Source organism: Podarcis vaucheri (assembly GCF_965113315.1).
Source record: "Podarcis vaucheri genome assembly, chromosome: 11".
In the NCBI taxonomy this organism is placed as follows: Eukaryota; Metazoa; Chordata; class Lepidosauria; order Squamata; family Lacertidae; genus Podarcis; species Podarcis vaucheri.
The window spans coordinates 15,233,015-15,259,941 of NC_138749.1; the positions used below are offsets into that span (position 1 = coordinate 15,233,015).

General features: G+C 44.6%; 1 protein-coding gene across 1 annotated transcript in view; it reads left to right on the forward strand.

The window, feature by feature from the left end:
* Positions 1–26,723, forward strand: part of ST8SIA3 (ST8 alpha-N-acetyl-neuraminide alpha-2,8-sialyltransferase 3) — a 38,968-nt gene extending 12,245 nt beyond the window's left edge. The window contains exons 2-5 of the mRNA XM_082242133.1: positions 627–807; positions 4,288–4,410; positions 23,202–23,759; positions 26,333–26,723. Of these exons, the coding sequence (XP_082098259.1) occupies positions 627–807; positions 4,288–4,410; positions 23,202–23,759; positions 26,333–26,615 (1,145 nt within the window). The 3' untranslated portion in view covers positions 26,616–26,723. The remainder of the gene's footprint in view (positions 1–626; positions 808–4,287; positions 4,411–23,201; positions 23,760–26,332) is intronic.
* The last annotated feature ends 204 nt before the right edge of the window (positions 26,724–26,927 follow it).

Genomic DNA, 26,927 nt, shown 5'->3' on the forward strand with positions numbered 1-26,927 from the left:
CAGTCCCCTCTCTCCAGGCAGGCCTGGGAAACCCCTGTCTGAAACACTGGGCAGAGTAGACCATACTGAACTAAACTGGGATGGTTCAACTCAATGCAAGGCGTTTTCCTTATGTTCAGAGGGCAAATCTCCAGAATATTCCAGGATGGTGTGTGTTTGCCACTCCCTGAGTGCTTTTGAATGGGACACCTATTTAAGGCAATAGGATCCACAGCTTCCTGCACAAAGGAAGCAGGCAGGATCAGGCAGCTTTCTATAATTTCCGGCAGGATCCACCTTTTTTTTTTTTAACCCACCCCCATCCGCTGCCATTACAACGCTGCAGAGCTCATACCCTCCATTTTTTTTGTATTATTATTTTTTAATTCTTCATCCTCTCAGCGCTTAGCTCCCCTGTGTGTGCGTGCGCTTTGAATTAATCCTTTGGAGTGTTTTGTGTATGTTTTCCCTCCCCCGCTCCTTAGCCACACCGCTCTCCCCCCACCCCCCACACACATACAAGCTCCATCCCTGATTTCTGGGTGTGTTAACTCCAATGTAGCTCTTTCAGCTCCGTGTGTGTGGGGTGTGTGTGTGTGTGTGTGTGTGTTCTCTCTTTCACACACCCCCACCTTCTCCGCCCCCAGGCATGAGAAGCTGCAAGATGGTCCGGGTGGTTAGTGTTCTGGGTCTGGTGATGCTCAGCGTAGCTCTGCTGATTTTGTCCTTCATCAGCTACGTGTCTCTGAAAAAAGACAATATCTTCACCACTCCCAAATACGCCAACACGGGAGTGCCACGAATGTACATGTTCCACACTGGATTTAGGTGAGTGCTTGAAATACATATATGTATATATTTAAATGTACATATATCATCTTCCAGGGGAGGAAAGAGCAAGTGAACTGGGTGGAGGGTATGCATGCTGGAGAGGAAGGGATAGAGGAGGGAAGGGTATGTGTTGCGCGGGGGGGGGGGCAGATATTACTATTATTATGATCATTATTGGATCAACGCTCCGGGACACCCCCATTCCCCACCTCTTCGCTTTTTGTGCCAGCAGTAAACCAAGCCCCCACCCCTCCCTTTTAAAAATCGATCAGATCGTGCAGAGGTGGGGGGGGTTGCCTCAGTGGCCAGAGGAAGGTGGGAGGTGAGGAACCCCCGGCTCCTATAGATATAGATAAAATATGATGCGGGTCTCTGACGAGAATCATGGTGGCTCCCTGCCCGGTTCATGTATATTCCATCATGGGGCGAGCTGATGGCGCAGGCGCCCTCTCTCCCCGGCTGGGGATGGGGGAAGACATCGGCGCGGCTTCCCCACCGTTTTGGGGGCGGGTTAACAGATGCACAAACGCTCTTTAAACGCGCAGGGGGGCTAGGAAGGGTCTCCGATCGCTCCATTCCACCATTCCTTGTCTTCCCCCATCCCCACCCCGTGTTCTGCGCTGCCCCGCAGGTCTGGTGATGGAAGCTGGGGGGGGGGGGGGAGTCCTTTGTGTGATTGTGGCTTTCTTAATTTTATTTTAAAATGCATTTTTTTTAAAAAAAAAAAAAATCTGCTTGGAAGCGCTTCGCTCCCCACCATCCCAAAGGAGCGCAGATTGACTCCCCATTTTAGCGCCGGCAGATTAGAGGCACCCTCTTCTCTGCGCGCAGAGATCGGGCCCGGAGAATTAGGGGAGGGGAATTGCAGGAGGAAGGTGGATTTTCCAGGCAGGCGTGAGGCGGAAGTCGTGGAGACGATTCGCTGGGTCTTCCTCCTCCTCCTCTGCTGGTCGAGAGGCCGGGAAATGCCCCACGCTGTGCAGACGTGACGTTGCATAGGCTCTTTGCAAAAAATAAGCCCCTTCCCAGCACCCACACAAATGCTTCTGGTGGGGGGGGGCGTTGCTTGAAATGGCCCCCTCCCTCTCAGAGTAAGAAGAGTTTTAAAAGTGAATGGAAACTTGAGGCTCCGAGGTTGTATCTTTCGGAGGTCGCTGTCCATGGTCCTGAATTTGCATCCGCTCCCGTTCTGCGCCCCTGAGCCTTCACTCCCTTCCAAGCTTACTCTCCGCTAATGAACCGCCCAGGTGCTAACGGCTCTGGCTGTTCAGAATGGGCGGGGGGATCAAAATCAGCGTTTGGAAGGGACCTCAAATGCCATCTAGTCCGACCTCGTGCTGATGCAGGAAATCCTGCAGCGTCCCTGTTCGGTGCCCGTCCACCCTCTGCTTCTAATTATGGAGAACTCTCAGATCACAACATTTGAAAGGGCGGACCATTCTGTTTGTTTTCTACTTTTGTGAGTAGGTGCTGCCTACCAGAGGAAGCAGAACTGGGCTAAATGGCCCAGAGGTTTCGACTCAGTACAAGGCAGCTGGATACCTTAATCCATATTCTGTGTATGGGCCCCACTTGCAATGGCTTTTGTATGTTGTCTTCTCCATGCTGCCACTTTAATAAATATAGTGTTGTGTAACCATAATGCTGAGGCTGCTTCTGGTGGCATCGTCTGCTGTCTAGACTAATGTGTAGACTGGCTTTTAATCATTAGAAAAATTGAAGTATTGGGGGAAATTAAAGGCTAACAGCAAAATCAGATACATGTCTTCTCAGAGTTAAGTCTTCCTGAGTTCAGTGGGACTTACTGTTGTTTAGAGTTGCAGCCTAAAAGATGCTTTACATCAGGGATTGAGAATCTGCTGTTGGATTCCAACTCCCATTAGCCCCAGCTAGCATGAGTGATGGGAGCTGATGTCCAACCAAATCTGGAGGGCACTATAGGCTCCTCACCCCTGCTTTACATGTTACATTTGTTCTAGTCACATGTAGATAGAAAGTATGATGTACAGCCCATCAGGTGAGAAGAATGTACACACTGGCACATTTGCAAAGCTAAGCAGGGTCCGGTATGGTTTCAAATTGGGTGGGGAACTGCATTGCAGGGGGGTTGGCCTAGATGACCCTTAGGGTCCCTTTCAATTCTATGACTCCCTGTATGCATGCAGCAAAATGCTTAGGAAGGACTCTAGCTCATTGGTAGAGTAGCTGCTTTGTTAAATCCCTGGCTTCTCCAAGTAGAGAATGGAACATACTTCCATCTGAACAACCCTGGAAAGCAACAATCAATCAGCGTAGATAATACTGAGTTAGATAGACCAGTGGTCTGGCTTAGTATGAGGTAGCTCCCTAAAGTACGTTCAGGTGAGAACACACAAAGAATGATCTACACACAGGTTCCAAGCATTTTCATCAATGGATTCCCCCCCCCCTTTTTTTAATTCCATAAAATTTATACACTGCCTGAGTGTAGAAAAAGCCACCTTGCAGCGGTTTGCAAAAGATAAACAGAAAAATGGGGGGGGGGATTACAACTGTACTTACAAAAAGTTAAAAACTTAGCAAAAGTACAGAGAGGAAGAAGGGCCAGTCTGCAGGGGAGTTTCTCTTACAGGTTCTAAAGATCTCAGAAATCTGCTCTGCAGTTCCCAGGAGTAGGGCTTTTTGCATGTGGCTTCCTCTCTTCTGTGGAATAGCATTTGCTGCCATGATATGACAGACAACCACTTTCTGGAAACAGCCGGAGAACTTTTTGTTCTAACAGGCTTTTCCAGCTGGATAAATGGGCCTTTATTTTGTTTGCTTTTAGTTTCTTTTTAGATGCATTTGCTGTTTTTCACTTTTTAATTATCTTTCATGTGCATCAGCTTGAGATTGTTGTTTTGAAGGCAAATAATAATAATAATAATAATAATAATAATAATAATAATAATAGGTGGGGCAGAAAAAGCAGTAGAGAAATAGGAGAACATGAAGCACATGAATTCCTGGGGACAAGGAGAAGGCCAAAAAGAGTCTAAAGGAAGATGATTAAAAGTGGTAGCAAGCATAGTTTCAGGTCTCTAGCTTGCCTGTAGCATTCCATAGCATATTTTCCTCCCCACAACATATTAAGTGCAAGATTACATATGTAGCAGGATCTAATAGATCCATCATTTTGGGCAACAGCAGCAATGCTTTCGAACCCTCTTCCTGTGGGGGAAGCGTCTCCCAGCACACGTATGAATAGCATGTCAGGGAGAATGAACAACTTGCCCTTTCTCCAGGTTCTCATCTGGACTGGGATTTGGTGAGATACATACAACCGAGCATGTTTAGATTCCAAGTGTAATGTGTCACAGAACATATCTTGTCTATTTGATGGTGGGGTGTCCTTGAAGACTGGTTTGCACTTCATTCTAGACTGTAATAGAATAGTTAATTTACTCCTTCATGCTTTGAGTGAATTCACTGACGGTGTGGATATGTGACCCCTTTCAGGTCCCAGTTTGCACTGAAGTTCCTTGACCCTTCCTTTGTACCCAATACAAACGCCTTGAACCATGAGTTGCAGGATAAGGCTCCCAAATGGACATTCAACAGAACGGCGTTTTTGCAGCAAAGGTGAGTGAGAACGAGACAAACCTAAGCCATCAAGCAAGCCAAAAGCATGTTGTCATGTTTCTTTAAAAAAACAAAGCAATCGCAGTTGTTATTTAACTAATTATTTGGCAACAGGTAGTGTGTGCTCTTGGGAGTTTTAAAGATCAACCAGCCATAACAGTGATCTATGAATGAACGAGCAGTGCTTTGAGATGGGGTTCTGTGTTCAAAATCAGAACTTCTGCTTTTCCCAAATGTTTGAAAACAGTGCTTATACCAATAAACGCTAAGCCCTTCCTATTTTGAGAATGCATGTTTTTACCACAGACCTGTCACTGAAGATGTGACTTGTTTCTGATCAGTATGTGAAAGTTGTATTAGATTTCTTTCTCACCTCCATGGCCTCCTGGCAATCCTGGCTCCAGTGGCAGGTAGCGTGGCAGTGCAGAGGTGCTTACCTGACCTCCAGTCCCAGCAAATGAGTCTATACTGCTTGCTGGGAGGGAGAGTGCCATGGCTGCAGAAAGGGCAGCATGGTACATACACGCCAGCAGGTGCATCAGATTGGCACAGCCAGGGCGTTTGCATTGCACCAGGTTTGTCGCAGCCTCAGCCCAGCCCTCCCAGTAAGCAGCGACAACTCACCTGCCAGGAGGTCAGGTAAGCACCAACTCCCCACCATGCCATCTTCTTGTCACTCTGACCCCCGTTACACTCTCAATGTGAGACCACAACAAAACTCTGCTTGCTGAGAATTCTGAAGTCAACAAAGAAAGTTGAAGGAGGATAGAAATCAATTGTGCACTGCAGGACCTGACTGCTTTCTCCATCCAGCGATGTGGGGTGTAAAATTTCCCAGGGCTTTCTTTTTCTGTGGGAAATTTTCCCTTCCCGAAGTTCATTAGTATCAATGAATGGATTCCAGATGCGAATAGAATATTAAGCAAGCTCGGCAGTTTCAAAGATGTAATTAATATTTGTCCGGTGATTATCCCCAGCGAGTATGTGAGTCAGCGAATACCGTGCACAATTCTTTGGGTTTCTAACATTTATTAGTGCGTCAACAGTTTTCAATAACTTTGGGGAGGTCCCTTAGTTTTAAATGATGTAAGAGAAGCACACGATCTTGTCTTTGCAATTTTTACAAGTATTCAAATAATACATAATTTAAGCTGTGCCCTTATTTCTTCCCTTCATTTTTTTGTGGGGAATTGGGACAAAAATTAACATGGGGTACTTTTTTGAGGGTGGGGGCTTTGTTTACTAAATTTGGGGGGGAATAACATGCTAAATTAAATCACTTGCTCGCACATCAGAAAACTGTCAGGTACAAATTACCCTGTGCAAGTTAGCTTAATATCCACAGGAAACATTTTCCCATATTAAATTTTTGCAAAAACCCACATCGCTATATCCATTCATAGTTTGCCTCTCCTTACTTCTCTCTGTCCACTAATTTCCCCAAGGAGCTTAGAGGGGTTAAAAGGAGAGAGGGCAGAGGAGATAACCATTGATGAAGAAAGATATCCTTTCCAGTGTATAGGAAATGGGTCTCCACCCCAACTTTCTCTTATCTTTTGGCCCAGGAACCTTCAGAATTCTTAGCAGGCAGAGCCCTCACATTATTGGGAATGACCTTGCTCAGTTGTAGAGCAGATGCTTTGCATGCAGAAGGTCTCAAGGTTCAATCCCTGGCATCTTCAGGCTGGGAAATACCTCTGTCTGAATCCTGGAGAGCTACTGCCAGTCATTGTAGACAATACTGAGCTAGATATGCCAATGGTCTGACTTTGTATAAGGCAGCTTCTTGTGATCCTATCTAAACCATCTTTCCTCTATGCCAAGAGCACACAACTCCTGCACCCGGTTATTGCATGATAAAACAAAATAATGAAAATGCTCTTTATTCCTGCTGTCTTTTATTAGTTTTGTTCCAAGTTTGTTCCGAGTTTTACCAAAGCGGACACTGTTGTCTAATAGCTACCTGTTCTGTCTGAAATATAGACTGGGATGATACAGCTGTGCTGCAGTGTTAAAAAAACCCAAAAAACTACAAATATATTGGACCAACTGAATGGGCCAGTGCAGGCAGAATGCAGGCTTAATCCGCAGTTAAGTAATTGGGGGGGGGGGCAGCTATGAGATCAGTTTATGATGTTATGTTTGCAGTTATATTTTATTTTATTCATTCTTGTAAATAATATTGGAAATAAGATTGGAGGGCAATATATATATATGTTGTTGTTGGTGTGTTTTGTGTGTGTGTGTGTGTGTGTGTGTATACACAAAGCTGCATGCTTCCTCCTCCAAACTCCTATGTAGGAACATAAGAAAAGCTCTGCAGGATCAGGCCAAATGCCCATCTTGTCTAGCATCCTATTCTCACAGTATCCATCCAGATGGCTATAGATGGGTTGGTGGATACAGAGGAGTGGTAGGAGGCACTAGCTGGGGAACTCCCCCAAGGAACCCCCCAGGGAAGAGGACTCAGAGCCAGGGGATCAGTGTTGGGGCGATGATGAGTGGTCAGAGGAAGAAGAGGGAGCAGGCTGGCAGGGGGAAGTGTCGGAAGCTGAAGAGGCAACAGGGTTTAGTGAGCAGGAAGAAGCTGGGGCAGAGAGCAGTCCAGAATCAGAGGCAGAAGTGGAGGCTGGAGAGGAGTGGGGGCAGGCTGCTGAAGACGCCAGGGACTCTTCCCCCTCCTGTTGTGACCAGTCCCTCTCCCCACTGGTCTCCCAGAACATACAGAGGAATGAAGAGGGCAGAGCAGAGAGAGACAAGGCGAAGGCGCCTCAGGTTGCTGGAGAAGGAACCAAGAGAGGATCCTTAGAGAACAGTGGGACATTCAGTCCTCACAACTGCCCCTTTGGGGCAAGACCTACTGGGAAGAGTTCCTGTGACCACTAGGCATGCACTATTTTTGGTTTTTTTGAATAAAGAGTTAACTTCACTGACGCCAGGTGTTTTGTTGCTGACCTCCTGACAAAAGCCTGCAAGCAAGACGGTGTTTCATCAGTGCATCTTGTGGGAGAAAACCCCATATCTTAACTAGCTTACGTTATGTGAAAAAGTCTCTTTCCTGGAGTAGCCGGTGGATGGGTGGATCCCCTGGACCACCCTCTGTCAGGGTAGAAAGTGTGGAGATCTTTGGGCAAAGAAGACCTGCCCTCAAAGCCGTCTTTATTGCAACTTTGGAAAGTTTTGTTGTGAGAGGCTGAAAAGGGGTGTGTCTCGTGGGTATATCAGGGGTGGATCAGAAGATGCCTTGGATCCACAGGATCCCAAGCCCTCCTGTTCCCTTGACATGCCCCCAACAAGGGAGACAAACTGTGCCAGTCCTGGAGCAGGCACAGTTATTTTCCCTCCCCTGGAAACCAGTGGATTGAAGGGCAGAGGGGGAAACCTTCCAGTATGGCCAACACAAGCCCAGCAGGGTTTAGTAAGGGTCTACCAAGGACTCTTCCTCCTACCCCCTTCTCTGTAGCATTGCTCTATTAAGAATTACATTGGCACAGACCTTAACCCCAGTTAATGCCAGACCAGATTTCCAGTGTAACCATTGTGGCGATGACACAGGGTCCCTGGACGTTTAACGGTCTATTGATCCCTGTTCCACCACTGTGCTCGCTTCCCCGCTGCCACCAACCCGTTACTCTTGGGTAAAACACTGAGTCCAGACAGTTGTTAAAATTGAACCAAATAAACAAGTTTATTTTACAAACATTAACAAGTTTATGGTTTCTCAGATAATATTCCTGTCAGTTTATTAACTTTAGTTTCTATACCTTCCTAATACCTTCTGACTGATTATCTCAACTGTTTGACTGACTCCTCTTAACAAATTCTCTCACTCTCTCACATCAGACTAGCCCAACCCTCTCTGTCTCTTCTAACTCCAGACTGACTTCTCAAACACCCTAACTCTTAACTCCTCCCCTTGGGTTCCCATTGGTTAGTCATTTTACAATTAGTTAACCCTTTCCTTATGAACCCAGTATGATGTCACACACGGGCAAACGCCACACCAGTAACCAAATTATGGTTAACAGGACTTTGTTCACAGTTGCTGCAGATGGATTTCTTAACTGGTTAAGGCAAGAGGGGAGGATTTGTGCAGACTGAAAAGGGGGCTGCAGGAGATATCTGTAGCGTTACAGCTCGCTATTGATCCCTTAACCTTGTTTCAGAGGGATCCGGCGCTTACAACCGCATGAGCCCAGCAAGCAACATAGAATAACCTGGAATCACATAATTTGCTCAACCAACAGGCTGTTCAAACGTGTTGCATGCTTTCAAATCCAAGAGCTTTCTTCTATGGGAGTGGACATCTAGCGTCAAGTAAAATAAAATAAGATGGAATAAGGCATGGTGCTCAGAGGTCAATGTAGGTATGTTGACTGTTGATTGGATTATAGTTTATTTGATCCTGCAGGGAGAAGAGGCTAGAAGTTGGATTACATGGCTTTTAAAATAGGGATGGCAAAAGGAAGCACAACAGCTTTGGGTTTGGAGTGTCATCAGCTCGGCTTCCGTTTTGATGTACCTTTGTAAGGCAGGCAACGTACAAGGCACAATAGGAAATTTCATTAAGTGGGCAAGAGTCTATTCAGTTTCAATTTGATTGCAGACTCTTCTTGTCAGTGGGGTCAAGAATATGCTGCGTTATTTCCATGGAACCTTTCTTCAACTTTCTATATATACTGTCGCGCTGGCAAATCCAAGGCAATTTTCTGTCAGATAAGCAAGTTATAGATCTTATAAAGCTTTAAACATTTCAGGCCAGCAAGTCTGTTGGTTGCTCTGAGGGCCATCAAAACAGAGCAAAGTGAGGTCTGCCTAAGTGAGACGCCAGTAGGAAGGCAAAGCCGGTATACGCAAGGGAAACTTACCAACAAGCTGGTTTCCAGATTCCCCAATGTGTTGCAAACATAAGTGCTTTTCAGGGGAAAGGCTCTGTGCCTAGATTGTGGAATGGCAAGATGTGCAAAGCCTTTGACTCAGTCGCTCCTGAGTACCTTCACCATCACTGTGGAGTGCATAGGTTGTTTTATTGTGTTTTAAATACCGTATTTTTTGCTCTATAAGACTCATTTTTTCCCTCCTAAAAAGTAAGGGGAAATGTGTGTGCGTCTTATGGAGCGAATGCAGGCTGCGCAGCTATCCCAGAGGCCAGAACAGCAAGAGGGATCGCTGTTTTTGCTGCGCAGCGATCCTTCTTGTTGTTCTGGCTTCTGAGATTCAGAATATTTTTTTTCTTGTTTTCCTCCTCCGAAAGCTAGGTTCGTCTTATGGTCTGGTGCGTGTTATAGAGCGAAAAATGTGGTATTTTGTTGGAAGCCATCCAGAGTGGCTGGGAAAACCCAGACAGATGGGCGGGGTATAATTATTATTATTATTATTAAATGAAGCAGGAGACTTGCCAGCTAGAGGGCAGGAGGTGGTATAAATATTGATCTTTGGGGTCAGCATAATTGCTATGCAATGAGTTTGTGTAACTGGCTTCTATGCTGCTTATCACGATTTGGAAAATAGTTTTGGTTTGAAAATTTGAACATACAGTTGCACACCACGCCAGTCTCTGAACGGTGCAGAATTCCAGGCGCTTACCCAGGGTTTATGTTTCCTTTGGAATGAGGGACAATGGAGACTGTGATGTCTTTATGATACATGGTTTATTTACACATATATACAGCCTGAGCCTACAATGGAGGAGTTCACTGCATTTAACATCCCAATGGGATCTTGTTTCACCCATAGCCATAGCCTTGGATGCAAGCAGAAATCAGGCATGCCTCTCCCTCACAGGATTCAGCCTGCTTCTTCCTCCAGTTTCTAGCTTACACACACAACTAAGCTCTGGCCTTTGCTTTTTCCAACTACCAGCAAGTTGAGGAAGGGGGCCCACCCATTTGCCGTCTGGCACAGAGACACTTCCTTTGTACCCTTAATAGTCCATTACCTAGGCTGTCACCACTCACCAGGAAGCTAACCTATCTATTCCAGAAATTTGAATTCTTGCTTAAGTTTTACAACTTGCTGGATCAAGGAATTAGAAGGCTCTCGGCGTACAGCCTGCAAACCCCTTCTCAACTCATAAGAGTGCCTATGCTCTGCTTGTCAGCCACTTTGCCAACCCTACTTTCCCCACACCTGACCCACCCCCTTGACTATCCCCGCACAGCCTGCTCCAAGCCCCAGCTTTAGAGAGCAGTTTCTGAAATGCCTCCATTATATCATGCTCCAGCTGTTTTTAAAGCCCTATACGGCCTAGGACCCTTGTACCTACAGGGCCGCCTTTCCTGGTATGTCCCATGGAGGACCTTACGGTCTTCAAACAAAAACATCTTGGAGGTCCCGGGCCACAGGAAGGTTAGGCTGGCCTCAACCAGAGCCAGGGCTTTTTCGGCTGTGGCCCTGAACATCTTTCCGCAGGGCCTGCAAGACAGAGCTGTTCCACCAGGGCTTTGGCCAAGGCACAGTCTGACCCCCTCCTTTGGTAATCCTCACAGAACTCTAGCCCAATGGTTGCCATGAATTTGATTTTGAATTGATTTTAAAATGAATTGATTTTTCAATGCTGTGTTACTTTTATTGTTGTTAGCCGCTCTGAGCCCGGCTTCGGCTGGGGAGGGCGGGATATAAATTATTATTATTATTATTATTATTATTATTATTATTATTATTATTAAAGGAGCAAGGTGCTTCACAGAACATTTTCCCCCATGCAATGCTTGCTCCCTTATTTGCCTGCCATTCTGTCATCTTGCTGAAATTAGCATGGCCACCTATCAGCAGCCATGCAAACTGCAGCGTGACGACAGACTTACATTTTTATGTATATAGGAAGATACTGTTTGGTTTTTAGAATGTTGTAAGCCACCTTGTGGTCTCTGATGAAAGGTGGTCAATAAATGGAATAAGTATATAAATGATTTCGTTGGTGGCTGGAAGAGGCGGGGCAAATTCCAACGTGATGCCATTACCAGATGGGTAAGAGATGTTAAACTTTCCAGGGAAGATGGGATGAACTCAACAGAAGAATGCTGTTTTCAGTAGTATTTCTCTTTGAAGGAAGAGCAGCATATGCCGGTAGCAAATAAGTAATGAAATAGACCAGGTTGTTTAGTTTTCTCTTGATGATGAGTAAATGGAAACCATAATGGTATTTTTATTAGCCTTATTCGCTTTAGGAGAAATTTTAATATTTGCAAATTGACCTTATGATTCCCCAAATAGAATATTAAGAAGCTGTGTGTCTGCAAAGGGGAGACAGCTGAATGTTGCTTCGAGATGCCAAATGAGGATACTGGAAGCACTCACTTCAAAACTTTGAGCGCATTATCGTTAATGACATTTAAGGATGACTTGAGAGTTCTGTGCTGATGATGCAGGGAATGCGCAGTAATGTTTCTTTGCAAAGCTCTTTCCTTCCCCCCGCAAGGTAATAATATAAGATACCTTCGCAGTTTATTTCCCTTTGAAAGACTTATATAAACTGTATTGCAATCAGGTAGCAGTCCCAAACCAAAATGCATTATCTTTGTGGTCTAGTAGAGGTTGACAAGCGTCGGTGGTCAGAGTCTCAATTACGTTCAATTACACTGGGCACAATTTTTAAGAAACCTTTTTTCTTTCTTTCTTTGCTGAAATGCATTTCTTAAAATAAAAAAGTCTGTAATCCTGGAAGCTTTTCCATTATATGAGACAGTGAAAGAGGATCTTTGCAGCACCTTCTGCATAAGGTCTAGAGCAAAGGTGGGGTAACCTCAGGCCCAGAGTCAGGATGTGGCTCTCCAAGCCTCTCTGTCTGGCCTCCAGGACTCTTCCCAGGTCACACCCCCTCACCGAAGCTGCTTCACACACTCCTTTAGTGTTTTTGCCTGACTGGACCATGTCCTTAAGCCCTGACAATGCTTCTTGGCTGCCTGTAAAGGGACTCCTGACCATTAGATCCAGTCGTGGCCGACTCTGGGGTTGTGGAGCTCATCTCGCTTTATTGGCCGAGGGAGCCAGCATACAGCTTCTGGGTCATATGGCCAGCATGACTAAGCCGCTTCTGGCAAACCAGAGCAGCACACGGAAACATCGTTTACCTTCCCACTGGAGCGGTACCTATTTATCTACTTCCACTTTGACGTGCTTTCGAACTGCTAAGTTGGCAGGAGTGGCTGCCTGTATGGAGGAGGGGGAAAGGGTGTGTGAGTTTATGTAGTGGGAGATTAACAGACAAACCTAACAAATACATATTATTGCTAGTTAGCATAAGAATAAGAATAATAATTTATTATTTATATCCCACCCATCTGGCTGAGTTTCCCCAGCCACTCTGGGTAGCTCCCAATCAAGTGTTAAAAACAATACAGCATTAAATATTAAAAACTTCCCTAAACAGGGCTGCCTTCAGATGGCTCTGTGGACTTAGCCTCTTCTAAAAGATGTCTGTTTAAAAGAGGCTAAGTCCACAGAGCTACAGTGGTACCTTGGTTCGCGAATGGCTTGGCTCCCGAACGCCACAAACCCAGAAGTAAGTGTTCTGGTTTGCAAACATTTTTTGGAAGCCAAACGTCTGACGCGGCTTCTGCTTGAGTGCAGGAAGCTCCTGCAGCCAATCAGAAGCTGTGCCTTGGTTTTTGAACCATTTCGGGAGTTGAACAGACTCCCAGAACAGATTAAGTTTGAGAATCAAGGTGCCGCTGTATATTGCTGAGAGACAGATACTCAGACCATAGAAATGCAGTTGGTAGAGAGGGCTCTGTGTGATGTCATTTCCCATCATCTCCTGGAGAGGAAGGAGCATATAGTACTTCCTGTTCCTCTCTCTCTCGCTCTCCGACCAGCCATGTGGGCAATCATGCCCTGTGCCTGATTGTCTGAGATTGGTTATACTGTAAATATAAGTATTTTGCTTGCATAGTTTTTGCTGCTGCTGTTTCTGTGAACCAATGCACGATTATAAAGTAAATCTTACTTTTATATGTAACTTTACACATTGTTGCCTGGTTCATTGTTATGCAGGCTAAGAAGGGAGAAGCCAGCTTACAAAGTGAGTCTTTGCAGCCCAGTTCCTATGCTTCCAATTTCACTGCCAATAATGGGATTTAAAAACTCTGTTTAATGTACACATGTTGGCAGCTGGAGGGATAAATTGCAATTAACATATCCTCTCCTACCCATTAAAACCCATCCCACACAAACTAGCCTAGTGCACATTGCTCCACTCACTTTTGCCTTTATCACTCTCATGTGGCCCCTGGAAGGTGGTTCAGACTGAAAATGGTTCCCCACCCACCTGGTCTACAGATATTAGGTTGGATCTAGAGTTCACTCCTGACAACAAGGGGAGAAGTCGGCCGAAGTTGCTTCTCAGACTTTGCCAATGGGATCAATAGCCTTCCATGGACAGAAGCAGCCTTCCTTTGCGGAAGGCAAAGTCTGGATCCAGCCCATTGTTTTTGAAGAAGGGCTCAGACCGACAGTATTTCTGTTGCTTCTTAGCACAGGATGGAAAGTATCTGATACTGGTGAATTATTTATCTTAATTTATAAATAGAAATCCTAGCCCACATTCCTCCAAAGCAGCTTACAGATAAGTCTTATGCAGAGTAGATCCATTGAAATGAATGGGCCGAACTCATTAATTTCAGTGGGTCTACTCTGTGTAAACCCTATTTGAATACCACTCTATTAAATCACGCACACATATATCCCATAATAAAAACTAAAATACACACACGTGTATATATCACATTACACAAAGCATCCAATTTTCTTTAAAGCAGCAATGTTAGAAGTAGTAATGGAATATAAGCACATCCCCACAAATAACAGATCCATTTATGATATTCACTTTATTTCTCTTCCATTGTTTTCCTCCTCGTTGTCATCTTCAATTTATTAATTGTCTCCTTAATAACTTTGTCAGTGCGATATACACTAATAATACAGTGGTACCTTGGTTCTCAAACAGCTTGGTTCTCAAACGCTTTGGTTCTCAAACTCTGAAAACATGGAAGTAAGTGTTCTGGTTTTCGAACAATTTTTGGAAGCAAATATCCGATGCAGATGTCGGCTATTGTTTCTGGGGTGCCTGCACCAATCAGAAGCTGCAACTTGGTTTTTGAACATTTCAGAAGTCAAACGGACTTCCGAAACGGATTAAGTTTGGCGCTTTTGTTTTTACTATTTATTTTGTGGTTTTGTTTTTTGAGGCTTTTTTGGTTAATTTGTTTTTGTGACTGTGTGGAACCCAGTTCAGCTACTGATTGATAGATAGATTGATTGATTGATTGATTGTGTAACTGCAGAAATGGATAAAAGCCCCCCATCCAAACAATGACTATCATCAATGCAGGGAAGGAAAAAAATAAATTTTCATTTTTATCATCTACAGTACTGTCTTACTTATTTTATAGTACAGTACATTGAATATTGCTTTCATTTTATGGATCATTGGTCTCGTTAGATAGTAAAATTAATGTTAAATAGCTGTTTTAGGGGTTGTTTTTAAAAGTCTGGAATGGATTAATTTGTTTTGCATTGCTTTCTATGGAAAAGCATACCTTGGTTTTGGAACAGACTTCCGGAACGGATGAAGTTTGAGAACGGAGGTACCACTGTAATTAAAAACTGTTAAAAACACAAAACAGCAAATACATTTAAAACAAAACTAAAACCACACAAAGGCGATACTTGTGATTCCAAAACCACATGCCTTCATAGGACTATGGATAAACAAAGCTCTAATTCTCCCCTTGGATTCCCATCCAAAAAAATCCCTTAATACTGTCAACTAAACTAGTGGCTTCCAAATACTATACTCTGGAGGAACCCAGGAATGACATTTTCTGTCCCTTTGCTATAATTAATAAAGTTATGCCAGCAAAGTACGTAAGCACTTTGCAAACCGTAGCGGTGTGGTAGGAGGGACTTCTTGGTTGATCTGGCTTCCCATTGCTGTGCATCACTGCCAGTTACCAAGAAGAGGAGCAGCAAAGTAGCGAGGATCTTGGTGGAAGTGCAGTGGAACCCATCCAATGCTCTCACTGCTGTGCCATTGCCAGAGGTATGGAGAAGCTTTGGCTCCCCAGACGTTGGTGAACTGCAACTCCCATCAGCCCCAGCAATGGCAAGTGGTGATGGGAGTTGTGGTTTCCATCTGCAGAGCCAGCAGTTCCCCAGACTGCATTACAGCATCTGAAGCTCCTACAGGCTGTGAGAAACAGTGTGCAGTCATACACCTCTATCATATGGAAATTAACACTCAAGAGAGAAGGATTTCTTAGTGTCATAGTTGTACCCGCCCTGAGACCTGCGGATATAGGGCGATATATAAATTATGATGGTGATGGTGATGTAAGAGCCCTGCAACATCAGATGAAAGGTCCATCTCTAGCCCACCATCCTGCTTCCCAAGTAAGCAGATGTCTTCAAAAAGCCAATGAGTAGGGTCTGAAGACCTTAGCCGTCTCCCACTGGTGCCCCACATGGAGTGGTGTTTAGTGTTGTGCTGCCCCTAAAAAACAGAGGTTCCAGATAGCCTTCGTGCCTAATGATAGATCCCTCTAATCCTCTTCTAAATCTGTGTAAAGCTACTGGCCATCAGCACATCCTCTGGTAGCAAATTCCATAAATGTAAGTGTTACTTAGTTAATTAAACCTGTGCTAGCCGTATGTTTAATTTTGATGATAAGTGGACACACACACACACCCATTTCAGAATTAATCCACAGGAAGAGGGTTGATTGGTTTAATCCACTAGACATCCTAAAACTAATTCACTTTTGCAGATGAATCCTAGATTGGAAAGGCTTTAGAGCCCAGTTTGCAAATGCCCAATGTCTTCGTTGGAAGCTTGTGCCCATTCTAGGCACATCGCCGGGAAAGTGGAAGTGCAGGGGAAAAAACACCCAGGAAAAAAAAGTGGAGGAAAAGGAGGGTGCAGATTTGCATATACTTTGTATATGCTAATTTAGATGCAATTTTAGAAATAATTGGTGGTCGTCAGCTGAACGTTACTCAGAGTAGACCTGTTGAAATTAATGGACCTAGCTTAGTCATGCTCAATAATTTCAGTGGGTTTACTCTGAGAAGAACTTAGTTAAACACCACCCAGTGACTATAATTTAATTAGAAATATAGTATTGTTGTGGGAAAGACTGTGACCAGTTGACCTGTCTGCCTGATTTGTCTGCTGTCCAGGTACTCACTGTTGATGGTTAGCTTCAAGGTTCCTTCTCTTCTTTCTTATCATTATCAATCTTTAAACCAGACCTGAATAGCTCTTCAGGTTGAGGACTCCCATCGTGAAGCAGTGTTATTCAACCTCCGGTCCCCAGATGCTGTTGAACTGTAGCTCCCATCATCCTGAATACTGGCTAAGCTAGCTGAGAATGTTGGTAGTTGTAGGCTCCCCCCCCCAAAAAAAAAAAAAGCAACAACAACAACTGGGGACCCAAAGGTTGAATAATAATAATAATAATAATAATAATAATAATAATACCCCACCCATTTGGCTGGGTTTCCCAGCTACTCTGGGCGGCTTCCAACAGAATATTAAAAATACAATACAGCATTAAACATTAAAAACTTCCCTAAACAGGGCTGCCTTCAGATGTCTTTTAAATGTAAGATGATTGTTTTTGGCTTGACATCTGCTGGGAGGGTGTTCCACAGGGCAGGTGCCACTACCGAGAAGGCCCTCTGCCTGGTTCCCTGTAACTTGGCTTCTCGCAGTGAGTGAATCGCCAGAAGGCCCTCGGCGCTGGACCTCAGTGTCCGGGCTGAACGATGGGGGTGGAGACGCTCCTTCAGGTATACAGGACCAAGGCCTTTTAGGGTTTTAACGGTCAGCACCAACACTTTGAATTGCCTGTGGGAAGCCTGCAAACTGGGCATGAACAACAACTGCACTCTGCCCACCTGCAATTCCCAGCAGCTGGTTTTCAGACATCTATTGCCTCTGACAATGGAGGTAGAACATAGGCATTGTGGCTAGTAGCCACCGATAGCCTTGTCCTCTGTTACCATGTTTTTCGCCCCATAGGACGCACTTTTTCCCCTCCAAAAATGAAGGGGAAATGTGTGTGTGTCCTATGGGGCGAATGCAGGCTTTCACTGAAGCCTGGAGAGCGAGAGGGGTCGGTGCGCACCAACCCCTCTTGCTCTCCAGGCTTCAGGAAGCTATCCGCAAGCCTTGGGAGCCCGCGGGAGTTCCTGCCGGCCTCCCACAGCTTGCAGAGAGCTGCCTGCACTCCAAAGCCTGGGCACGCTGAGCAGTCGCGCCCGGGCTTCGGGTAGCTCTGCACAAGCCGCGGGAGCCCTCCCACAGCTTGCGGAGAGCAGCCTGTTCTGGGGGCTGGGGTCAGGGGAAGCTCGGGCTTCCCCCGCCCCAGCCCCGCGCCTGGGGGCAAATAAAAAAATGTTTTCTTTATTTCCCCCCCAAAAAACTAGGTGCGCCCTATGGGGCGAAAAATACAGTAATTTATCTAATTCTCTCTCAAAGGCATTCAAGTTGGTGGCAGTCACCACCTCCCGTAAAAGTGAGTTGCATAGTTTAACACGGTGTTGCTTACTGGAGGCAGGAGTCTGCAGAGGTTACATCCAAGTCAAGAAGGGCCAAGGCTGCAGACAGGTGGGCTGCCATACGTCTGGAATTTCCTGGACATATCCGGGATTCGTCCATTGAATATTATTTATTTATTTATTTATTTATTTATTTATTTATTTATTTATTTGTGCCCCGCCCATCTGGCTGGGTTTCCCCAGCTACTCTGGGTGGCTTCCAACAAAGATTAAAAATAAATACATTAAAATGTCACACATTAACAGGGCTACCTTCAGATGTCTTCTAAATGTCAGGTAGTTGTTTATCTCTTTGACATCTGGTAGGAGGGTGTTCCACAGGGCGGGTGCCACTACCGAGAAGGCCCCCTGCCTGGTTCCCTGTAGCTTTGCTTCTCGCAATGAGGGAACCGCCAGAAGGCCCTCGGCGCTGGACCTCAGTGTCCGGGCAGAACAATGGGGGTGGAGACGCTCCTTCGGGTATACTGGGCCGAGGCTGTTTAGGGCTTTAAAGGTCAGCACCAAAACTTTGAATTGTGCTCGGAAACATACTGGGAGGCAATGTAGGTCTTTCAAGACCAGTGTTATGTGGTCTCGGCCGCCGCTCCCAGTCACCAGTCTAGCTGCCGCATTCTGGATTAGTTGTAGTTTCCAGGTCACCTTCAAAGGTAGCCCCACATAGAGCTCATTGCAGTAGTCCAAGCGGGAGATAACTAGAGCATGCACCACTCTGGCGAGACTGTCCGCGGGCAGGTAGGGTCTCAGCCTGCATACCAGGTGGAGCTGGTAGACAGCTGCCCTGGATACAGAATTGACCTACACCTCCATGGACAGCTGTGAGTCCAAAATGACTCCCAGGCTGCGCACCTGGTCCTTCAGTGGCACAGTTACCCCATTCAGGACCAGGGAGTCCTCCACACCTGCCCGCCTCCTGTCGCCCAAGAACAGTACTTCTATCTTGTCAGGATTCAGCCTCAATCCATTAGCTGCCATCCATCCTCCAACCGCCTCCAGGCACTCACACAGGACCTTCACCACCTTCACTGGTTCTGATTTGAAAGAGAGGTAGAGCTGGTATCATGTGTATTGATGGACACCCAGTCCAAACCCCCTGATGATCTCTGGGCAGAAGTTTCATAACCTTATTAAAATGTCAGGGACAACCCGAGTGCATGGAAGCCCATATGAGAAGTGTTGATTTATTGGCAATTTTCCTTAAAAAAAAAAAAGCTTTTAAATGTCATTTTATTTGGAGATTTTATTAAAAAAAAAAAGCTTTTGTGTCCAGATTTTCACAACCCTAAGCCCAAGTGTGCTTCCACTTACATCCTAGGCAGTTGTGCATTATAGATCTTACGGAGCTTGGTTCTCCAAAGATAGCATAAAATGTTCTAAAATCTAAAGGAAGGATGACAGAACTCATTCTGATGAAGTGTCTCCTTGTTGACTGTCATTGTGGTTGCCAGTTATGCTAATACTTTGGTGAAATTTTAGGAAATGGATGCATGGTCAGTGTGGAGATTTAACAAAGAGCATCAGAGATGGCGATCAGGGCCCATTTCGGCCAATACTGTCCCCAAACTTTTCCAAGGTGCATGAGCTTCTACCTTCCCATAGCTAACCCAAACCCTTGGGCACCAAGAGGGGATCTGAGAACACCATGATGTTGCACAGGGTGGCATTTGCCAGGAAAACTAGTTATGATATAAGTGTGCTACAGACCTTAATTAATCTATTAATCATAGCATCCGAGAGGGAAGCGTGTGACTAAATAAGGTCACAGAACAAAATGAGGTTCCGTATCAAGTTATGGGCTGTACATAATAGATGGTCGGTACTTTGGCATACTGATGGTTTCTATTGAAACGCCAGATTAATAATCCTCTACAGTGGTACCTCAGGTTACATATGCTTCAGGTTACAGACTCCGCTAACCCAGAAATAGTACCTCGGGTTAAGAACTTTGCTTCAGGATAAGAACAGAAATCGCGTGGCAGCAGCAGGAGGCCCCATTAGCTAAAGTGGTGCTTCAGGTTAAGAACAGTTTCAGGTTAAGAACAGACCTCCGGAACGAACTTAACGCGAGATACCACTGTATTGGATCAACCTGCAACAGGAGTGGGGTTTTTTAGATACACCTGGATATTAGATATGGTGTGATATGTTAATTGGATAGGTGTGTGGCAGTTAAGTAATGTACAATCAATAGTCAATGTTCCTTAAGTATGGTTAATAGGTTTATAAGTTCAGGCATACTCATATTGTTAAGGATATTATGTACTTCTTAGCTTAATGTACTTGGTTGATTAAGCATTAAGAATGAGGACTCAACCAGGCCACATTCACACCATACATTTAAAGTACTTCAGTTGTTGTTTGGGCCCATAGGATTCTGGGAGCTGTAGTTCACTAAGGGTGCTGAGAGTTGATAGTAGACCCCTGTTCACCTTCCAGAGCTACAATTCCCAGAGTTCCCTGGGAAGAAGGGTTGGTTTTCAAACCACTCTTGAGAATTGTAGCTTTGGGAGGGAAATGGAGAATGAACTTCCCCTTTGGGGGTCTTCTTTGCCTGGAGTTTTCCCCAATGTGGCGTCCATCAACATCATAGTGTTCTCAGATACCCCCTTGGGGCCCTTCAGGGCCTCCTGCCGCTCCTAATTATTTTTAAGGAGGTTTCTTGGGCAGTCTGTATGTTTTTTTTGGGGGGGGGGCTGTTCGTTTGTTTTATCTGTGTTTCATTTGTTTGGTGGCATGCAGATGTTTTGCCTGGTGTTTGGAAAGGGGGCATCACCAGTTTTTCTTCTATGAAGTAGGTATTTTGTAGTGCCCTCAGCAGTTCCTTAGATTTCCAAATGCGCCCTCAGGCTCAGAAAGGTGGGGTGGTGGCTGCGGCTGCTGTAGTTTTTCTCTCTTGATTCAGTTTATGGAGAAGAACTTCCTTGTTTGTTCTGAAGGGAATTCCTGATTCATTATGAAGTTATTTTTTTGAAATCTTGCCGGGTAGACAAGTGTTTATTATTATTATTATTATTATTATTATTATTATTATTATTATTATTATTATTTTATACCCCACCCTTCCCGGTTCAGAAAACTGGGCTCAGGGCGGCTAACAACAAATTTAAAACACTTAATTGATGCAACAAAAGCAGCATAAAATACAGTATAAAACATGAATAACAATAATTTAGGAATTCAAAAATCAATTAGGGGGGAAATCCATCCAATAAACATTAGATGATCACCAGGGCTAGCTGGCTAAATTAGTCCTATTTGGGCCAGCAAGGAGGCCAGGGGAGAATTAGCTGTGGGATCCCAGAGCAGGCAATCTTCATAAAAAAGGGGAGAGGGGGAAGGAAGGGGGGTAAAAGATCAGGCTAAGTTCAAATTGAAAGCCAGGCAGAATAGCTCTGTCTTATAGGCCCTGTAGAAGGAAGTTAAATCCTGCAGAGCCCTGGTCTCATGAGACAGAGCATTCCACCAGGTCGGAGCCACCACTGAGAAGGCCCTGGCCCTGGTGGAGGATAATCTGACTTCCTTAGGGCCAGGGACCCCTAAACTATGATTATTCATGTACCTTAAGGCCCTCTGCGGGGCATACCAGGAGAGGTGGTCCCGTAGATACAAGTTCATTTACGATTTCATAAATCGCGAGTTAAGAGTTCATGGGAGTCCAAGATTTTAGGGTAGCTGTGACTACCCATCCAAAATGTGATCATACTCTGAAGCCCTGTTTCATGTACCTCTTCCATGAGAGGTTCTCTTTGTGGAATGCTTTCCCCAGGGAGACTTGTCTGACTCCTTTAGGTGCCAGGCAAAAACATTCCCCTGTCTTTTAAACTGTGGTAGGGTATTTTTTTTCTTTGTTAGTGGGTTATGTGTTTTTGTGTTCTCATATTGTAAACAGCCCTGTGATCCTCAGATGAAAGGCAGTATAGAAATTTAATAAATAAATAAAAGCAAAAGCAGCAAAGACCTACCCTTTTATTCCCTTTCTGACTCAGGATTAATTTCATGCCACAGAACAAATTCTCAGTAGGTGAATATTATTATTATTTTAATTACCCCGCTAATACAAATAAATGAGTGAAATGAATGCCTTTTATTTCACAAAACGTTTAGACCACTTGATTTTAAGGGGAGAGAGAAACCCACGAAGCGGTTCTATTACGTGCAATGGGAATTCAAGGAGAACGCAACTTAAATCACTCTGAAAGAAGCTATTGGAGTAGTCCAAATCATTTGCCCATGCATGTGCACAGAAAATAGTAGATCTAGCTGAAAGGAAACACATGGAGGTCTGCATTGATTACTGCAATGCATCCCTAATTATAATTATTATATAAGTGTTGTGTAATCAAGAAGGTTCTATAATCGTAGAGGGGAGGGTGGCTGTGAGGAGACATGCCTCTGTCTATCATGAAGGGAGCCTGTATTCATGAATCTGCCATTACACTACTTACTGCCTGATAATCATAGGGAAGGTAAGTTAATGTAGGCCCAGATTATGCGATCTATTTTCAGATGGGGGGGCGGCGCTGATATTGACTGTGCAATTTGGGCATGTGTGCATTAGATTTTATAAGCATGTACAGAAGCCTGTGGGGTGAGCAGCTAGAATAATGGAGAATATTGTCTGAACCAAGCCCAAATGTACTCTGTTCTTGGTAAATCAGGAGCGACAGACCTTTGGTCTTCCTAGTACTGTTGGACTTCAACTCCCATCAACCCCAGCATAGAAAATGGCCAAGGATCATGGGAGTTACAGTCTTAGCAACTTCTGGATGGCCAATAGCTCTGCATCCCTGTTCTTCCCTGCCCTTCTTCAAATGACAGGTTAAAATTAAAATATAGTATTAAAAACAAAAGCAGACTACGAAGCAAAATGGAATAATCCTCAGTAGTATCACCCCTGTTATGCTCCCAAAGTCTTTATAACAAATAGGTTGGAAGCTGCCTCCTGAATAAATATAGTGTGGAGATAATCTGATCTTTACAGGGAGGGAATTCCATAGCCAGGGTGTCACCACTGAGAAGGCCCTGCTTCTTTTGGTGAAAGGTGCCATATTCTCCGTGGGCACCACAAGCAGTTCAAAAAAACAGGTTGGCTGGAATGGAGGAAGGTGCTCCTTCAATTACATAATTGTGAAATTAGCCCTTTCCTTCCTGTTTCCTCAAGGCAAAGATAACAATTCAACATAAGAAGGAAGAACCATCATGTTCCTGAAATGCATGTTCTTTTATTGTTCTAGGCGAGAAATTCTTCAGCATGTTGACGTGATCAAAAACTTCTCCTTGACGAAGAATATGGTTCGGATTGGGCAGCTGATGCATTACGATTACTCCAGCCACAAATACGTCTTCTCCATTAGCAACAGCTTCCGCTTGCTGCTTCCAGATGTCTCTCCTATTCAGAACAAGCACTACAATATTTGTGCTGTCGTCGGAAATAGCGGCATCCTTGTGGGAAGTCAGTGCGGGCAAGAAATAGATAAATATGATTTTGTTTTCCGTTGCAATTTTGCCCCGACTGAGGCATTCCAGAAGGATGTCGGGAGGAAAACCAATCTCACCACCTTCAACCCCAGCATTCTGGAGAAGTACTACAACAACCTGCTGACCATTCAAGATCGAAATAACTTTTTCCTAAGCCTGAAGAAGCTTGACGGCGCCATTCTCTGGATCCCAGCCTTTTTCTTCCATACTTCAGCAACTATTACAAGGACACTGGTTGACTTCTTTATCGAGCATCGTGGGCAGCTAAAAGTTCAGCTGGCTTGGCCAGGAAATATCATGCAACATCTCAACAGGTGCGTTTAACTCACTCCTTTATGTTGTTTGCTTTCGTTGTGGTTTGCAGCACAGCTGAGGCGCAGCAGTCAAGAATCGAGGGATTTTTAAGAAAGGCAGTGGGTTGTTTATAAATGTGTTCATTAAATTTGTAGCCTACTTTTCTTTAGCAAAAATAAATAAATAACAAAGAAGAAATCATGATACAGTGGCCCAGTACAGTGGTACCTCGCAAGACGAATGCCTCGCAAGACAAAAAACTCGCTAGACGAAAGGTTTTTCCGTTTTCGATTTGCCTCGCAAGACGAATTTCACCTATGGGCTTGCTTCGCAAGACGAAAACGTCTCGCGACTTTGTTTCCTTTGTCTAAAAACAAAGACATGTTTTGTTTATAAAGTTAATTTATTTTCCCTTCAATTTTTGAACTGCTCTTTACAGTATGTGTGACTTTAAAGAGCAGTTAATAAACTGTTGTTGTACCAAATTTGGCTTTGTTTGGACTTTTTTTGACCATAGGAACGCATTAATTGATTTTCAATGCATTCCTATGGGATTTCGTGATTCGCAAGACGAAAAATTCGCTAGACGGCAAAACTTGCGGAACGAATTAATTTTGTCTTGCGGGGCACCACTGTAACTACATAATGCTAAGCCAAGCCATTACTTACAGTAGCACAAGCCAACATGCAGGTTGCTGGAGAGCAGATCAAGGGCACTTTGATCCTCTGGTCTTGCTGCTACCCGAAGCTAAGCCATGGTTTGGCTTACTGCTATGTGCAAACCCTGGCTTGTAGTTTATCTCCCCCCAACAAACCATGAGTGGTAAACCCAAGAACAAACCTTGGTTACAGATAATGGTTTGCCTCGAGTTTGACAAACCATGAGCCCAGGTTCGGGTGTAGCATTAAGACAAACCATGACTTAACCCCTGTGGTAGGGGCAGGGAAGGAGTGCGGCAGCTGCCATCTTTGCTCCTGGAAGCTGTACATTTGCTCATTCGCACTCAACATTTGTGAACCATTGTAGCTAATCAAATTCTTATTAAGATAAGATTGTCAGGTCTTTGCCGGTTTAGGTTGCTGGGTAAATGAACAAGGTCCACAAGCTCTCGGGAACTTGTGGTGGTGTGAGTAGAGAAGTGTAGAGTAAATAGAAATTGCCACCAGGAGCTAAAAAACATATCTAAACAAGATGGGGGGAAAGACAACTAGACTCAGGATCAGGAATAGCCAAGGTGCAGCTGGGGCAGAGAGGAACCTACAGATCTTTAGATGTTGCTGAACTACAACTTCCATCATCCCTGTCCATTAGCTACGCTGGCTGGAGCTGACGGGTGTTGGAATCCAGCAACCTCTATCAGACCACAGGCACCCCATCCCAGATCTAGAGGGAAGCTTAGCCATGTACGCTGAGCTCCCCCAGAAGCTAAGACTTGACCATTCTTTACAGTATCAGGGAATGATCATTGGGGAAACATAGGAAAGCTGCCACACTCCAAGGCATCCAGATCCTGTCATTATCAGTCAAAACAGAAGTCTAGATAGCCACATTGGCCCATGAGAAATAGTCCCTCTTGGGGCAGCCCCTTAATTGGGCCAACCAAAATATCACAGAATACTGAACAAGCTCTTATATTGTCGAGATCCATCAGACTAAGTGGGAAACAGAGCAGTCGTGTGGCTTATATTCAAGCCATGAAGTCTGCATCTGGCCACAGTTTTAATATGGAACATATTAAAGTAGCCAGCACTGGGTAATGCACTTTAAGTTGCTGTGCACATATCAGGGTTGCCCCAAACGGTGAAGGAAGGCCCTTAAGCTTACCAGTAAAGGAATCTTTGAAAAGAAGCACAGAAGACAAGAGCTATCAGTACATGACGGCCTTGGTTGGCCAAGGTTTCCATTTAGTACTGGCACACACGTCATCTTTCTGTGAACTTCTTTTCAAACACTCTCTTACGTTTTGTGCAGTTCAGATGCAAATGTATGGGCAGAGTTTGAGCTCCTGAAAGAGCAGTCCTTGTGCTCTGAGACACATGGAGCTATAATAAAGATTTCCTTTGCCCCAGGTATCAGCTGAGTCTCTCCCCTTTGGAGGGGAGGGGATTTTGTTCATTTAAGGTGCTCTTTCCTCTGTTTTTCTTGTGCCATAGATATCACGTTGCACCAAGTGCCTGTTAGGAACAAGAAGTACAGCAGCAGCTGACTCCTCGTCTCTGAAAAGATGAGAACAGTCAAGAACAGCTAATCTTTTCGTCTTTTCAGAGATGAGATTCATCACTAGAGCACTCACAAAAGCAGGCTTAGGCAAACTCGGCCCTCCAGATGTTTTGGGACTACAACTCCCATCATCCCTAGCTAACAGGGCCAGTGGTCGGAGTGATGGGAGTTGTAGTCCCAAAACATCTGGAGGGCCGAGTTTGCCTATGCCTGCACAAAAGCTTGCACATTGTTTTTCGATGTTGTGGTTGGCCTAGAAAAGGTGTTGCCCTTAAAGGAATTTCAAAATGACATTATGCATTTCCAGAACATTTCCATTCAATATATATATATAATCCGTTTCCCATGTCATGTTTTCTTTTTATTTCGCAGGTATTGGAAAAACAAGCACTTGGCACCCAAACGGCTCAGTACAGGTATTCTCATGTACACGCTGGCATCTGCAATTTGTGACGAAATCCACCTATACGGGTTCTGGCCTTTTGGATTTAATCCGAACAACCGGGAAGACCTTCCATACCATTACTATGATAAAAAAGGAACAAAGTTTACGACCAAGTGGCAAGAGTCCCACCAGCTCCCTGCCGAATTCCAGCAACTCTTTCGAATTCACGGCGAAGGTCTAGCAAAGCTGACTTTGTCCCAGTGTGCCTAAGGATTTAACACTTGAAGTGCCAAATGATTGTCGTTGTTTTTTAAGTAAAAAAAAAAAAGTGCCCAAAATGAATTCACCGTTTTTTTCAAAACAGAATTCTAAGTGGAGGGGGGAAAAAAAGAATTTATGGGCAGGGATTTCCTTTGATTCAGAGATGCTCTGAAAGCACCCTTTGATTGCCATCTTTTCAAGCATTGGAGGGTGTCTTTAGCATATTTAGCAATGCAGAAGGATTTATTCTACTTGTGCAGTAGGAAAGTCAAAGCTGTTTACAGCAGAAAGTTTTGCATTTCTGGTTATGCTGCCAAGATG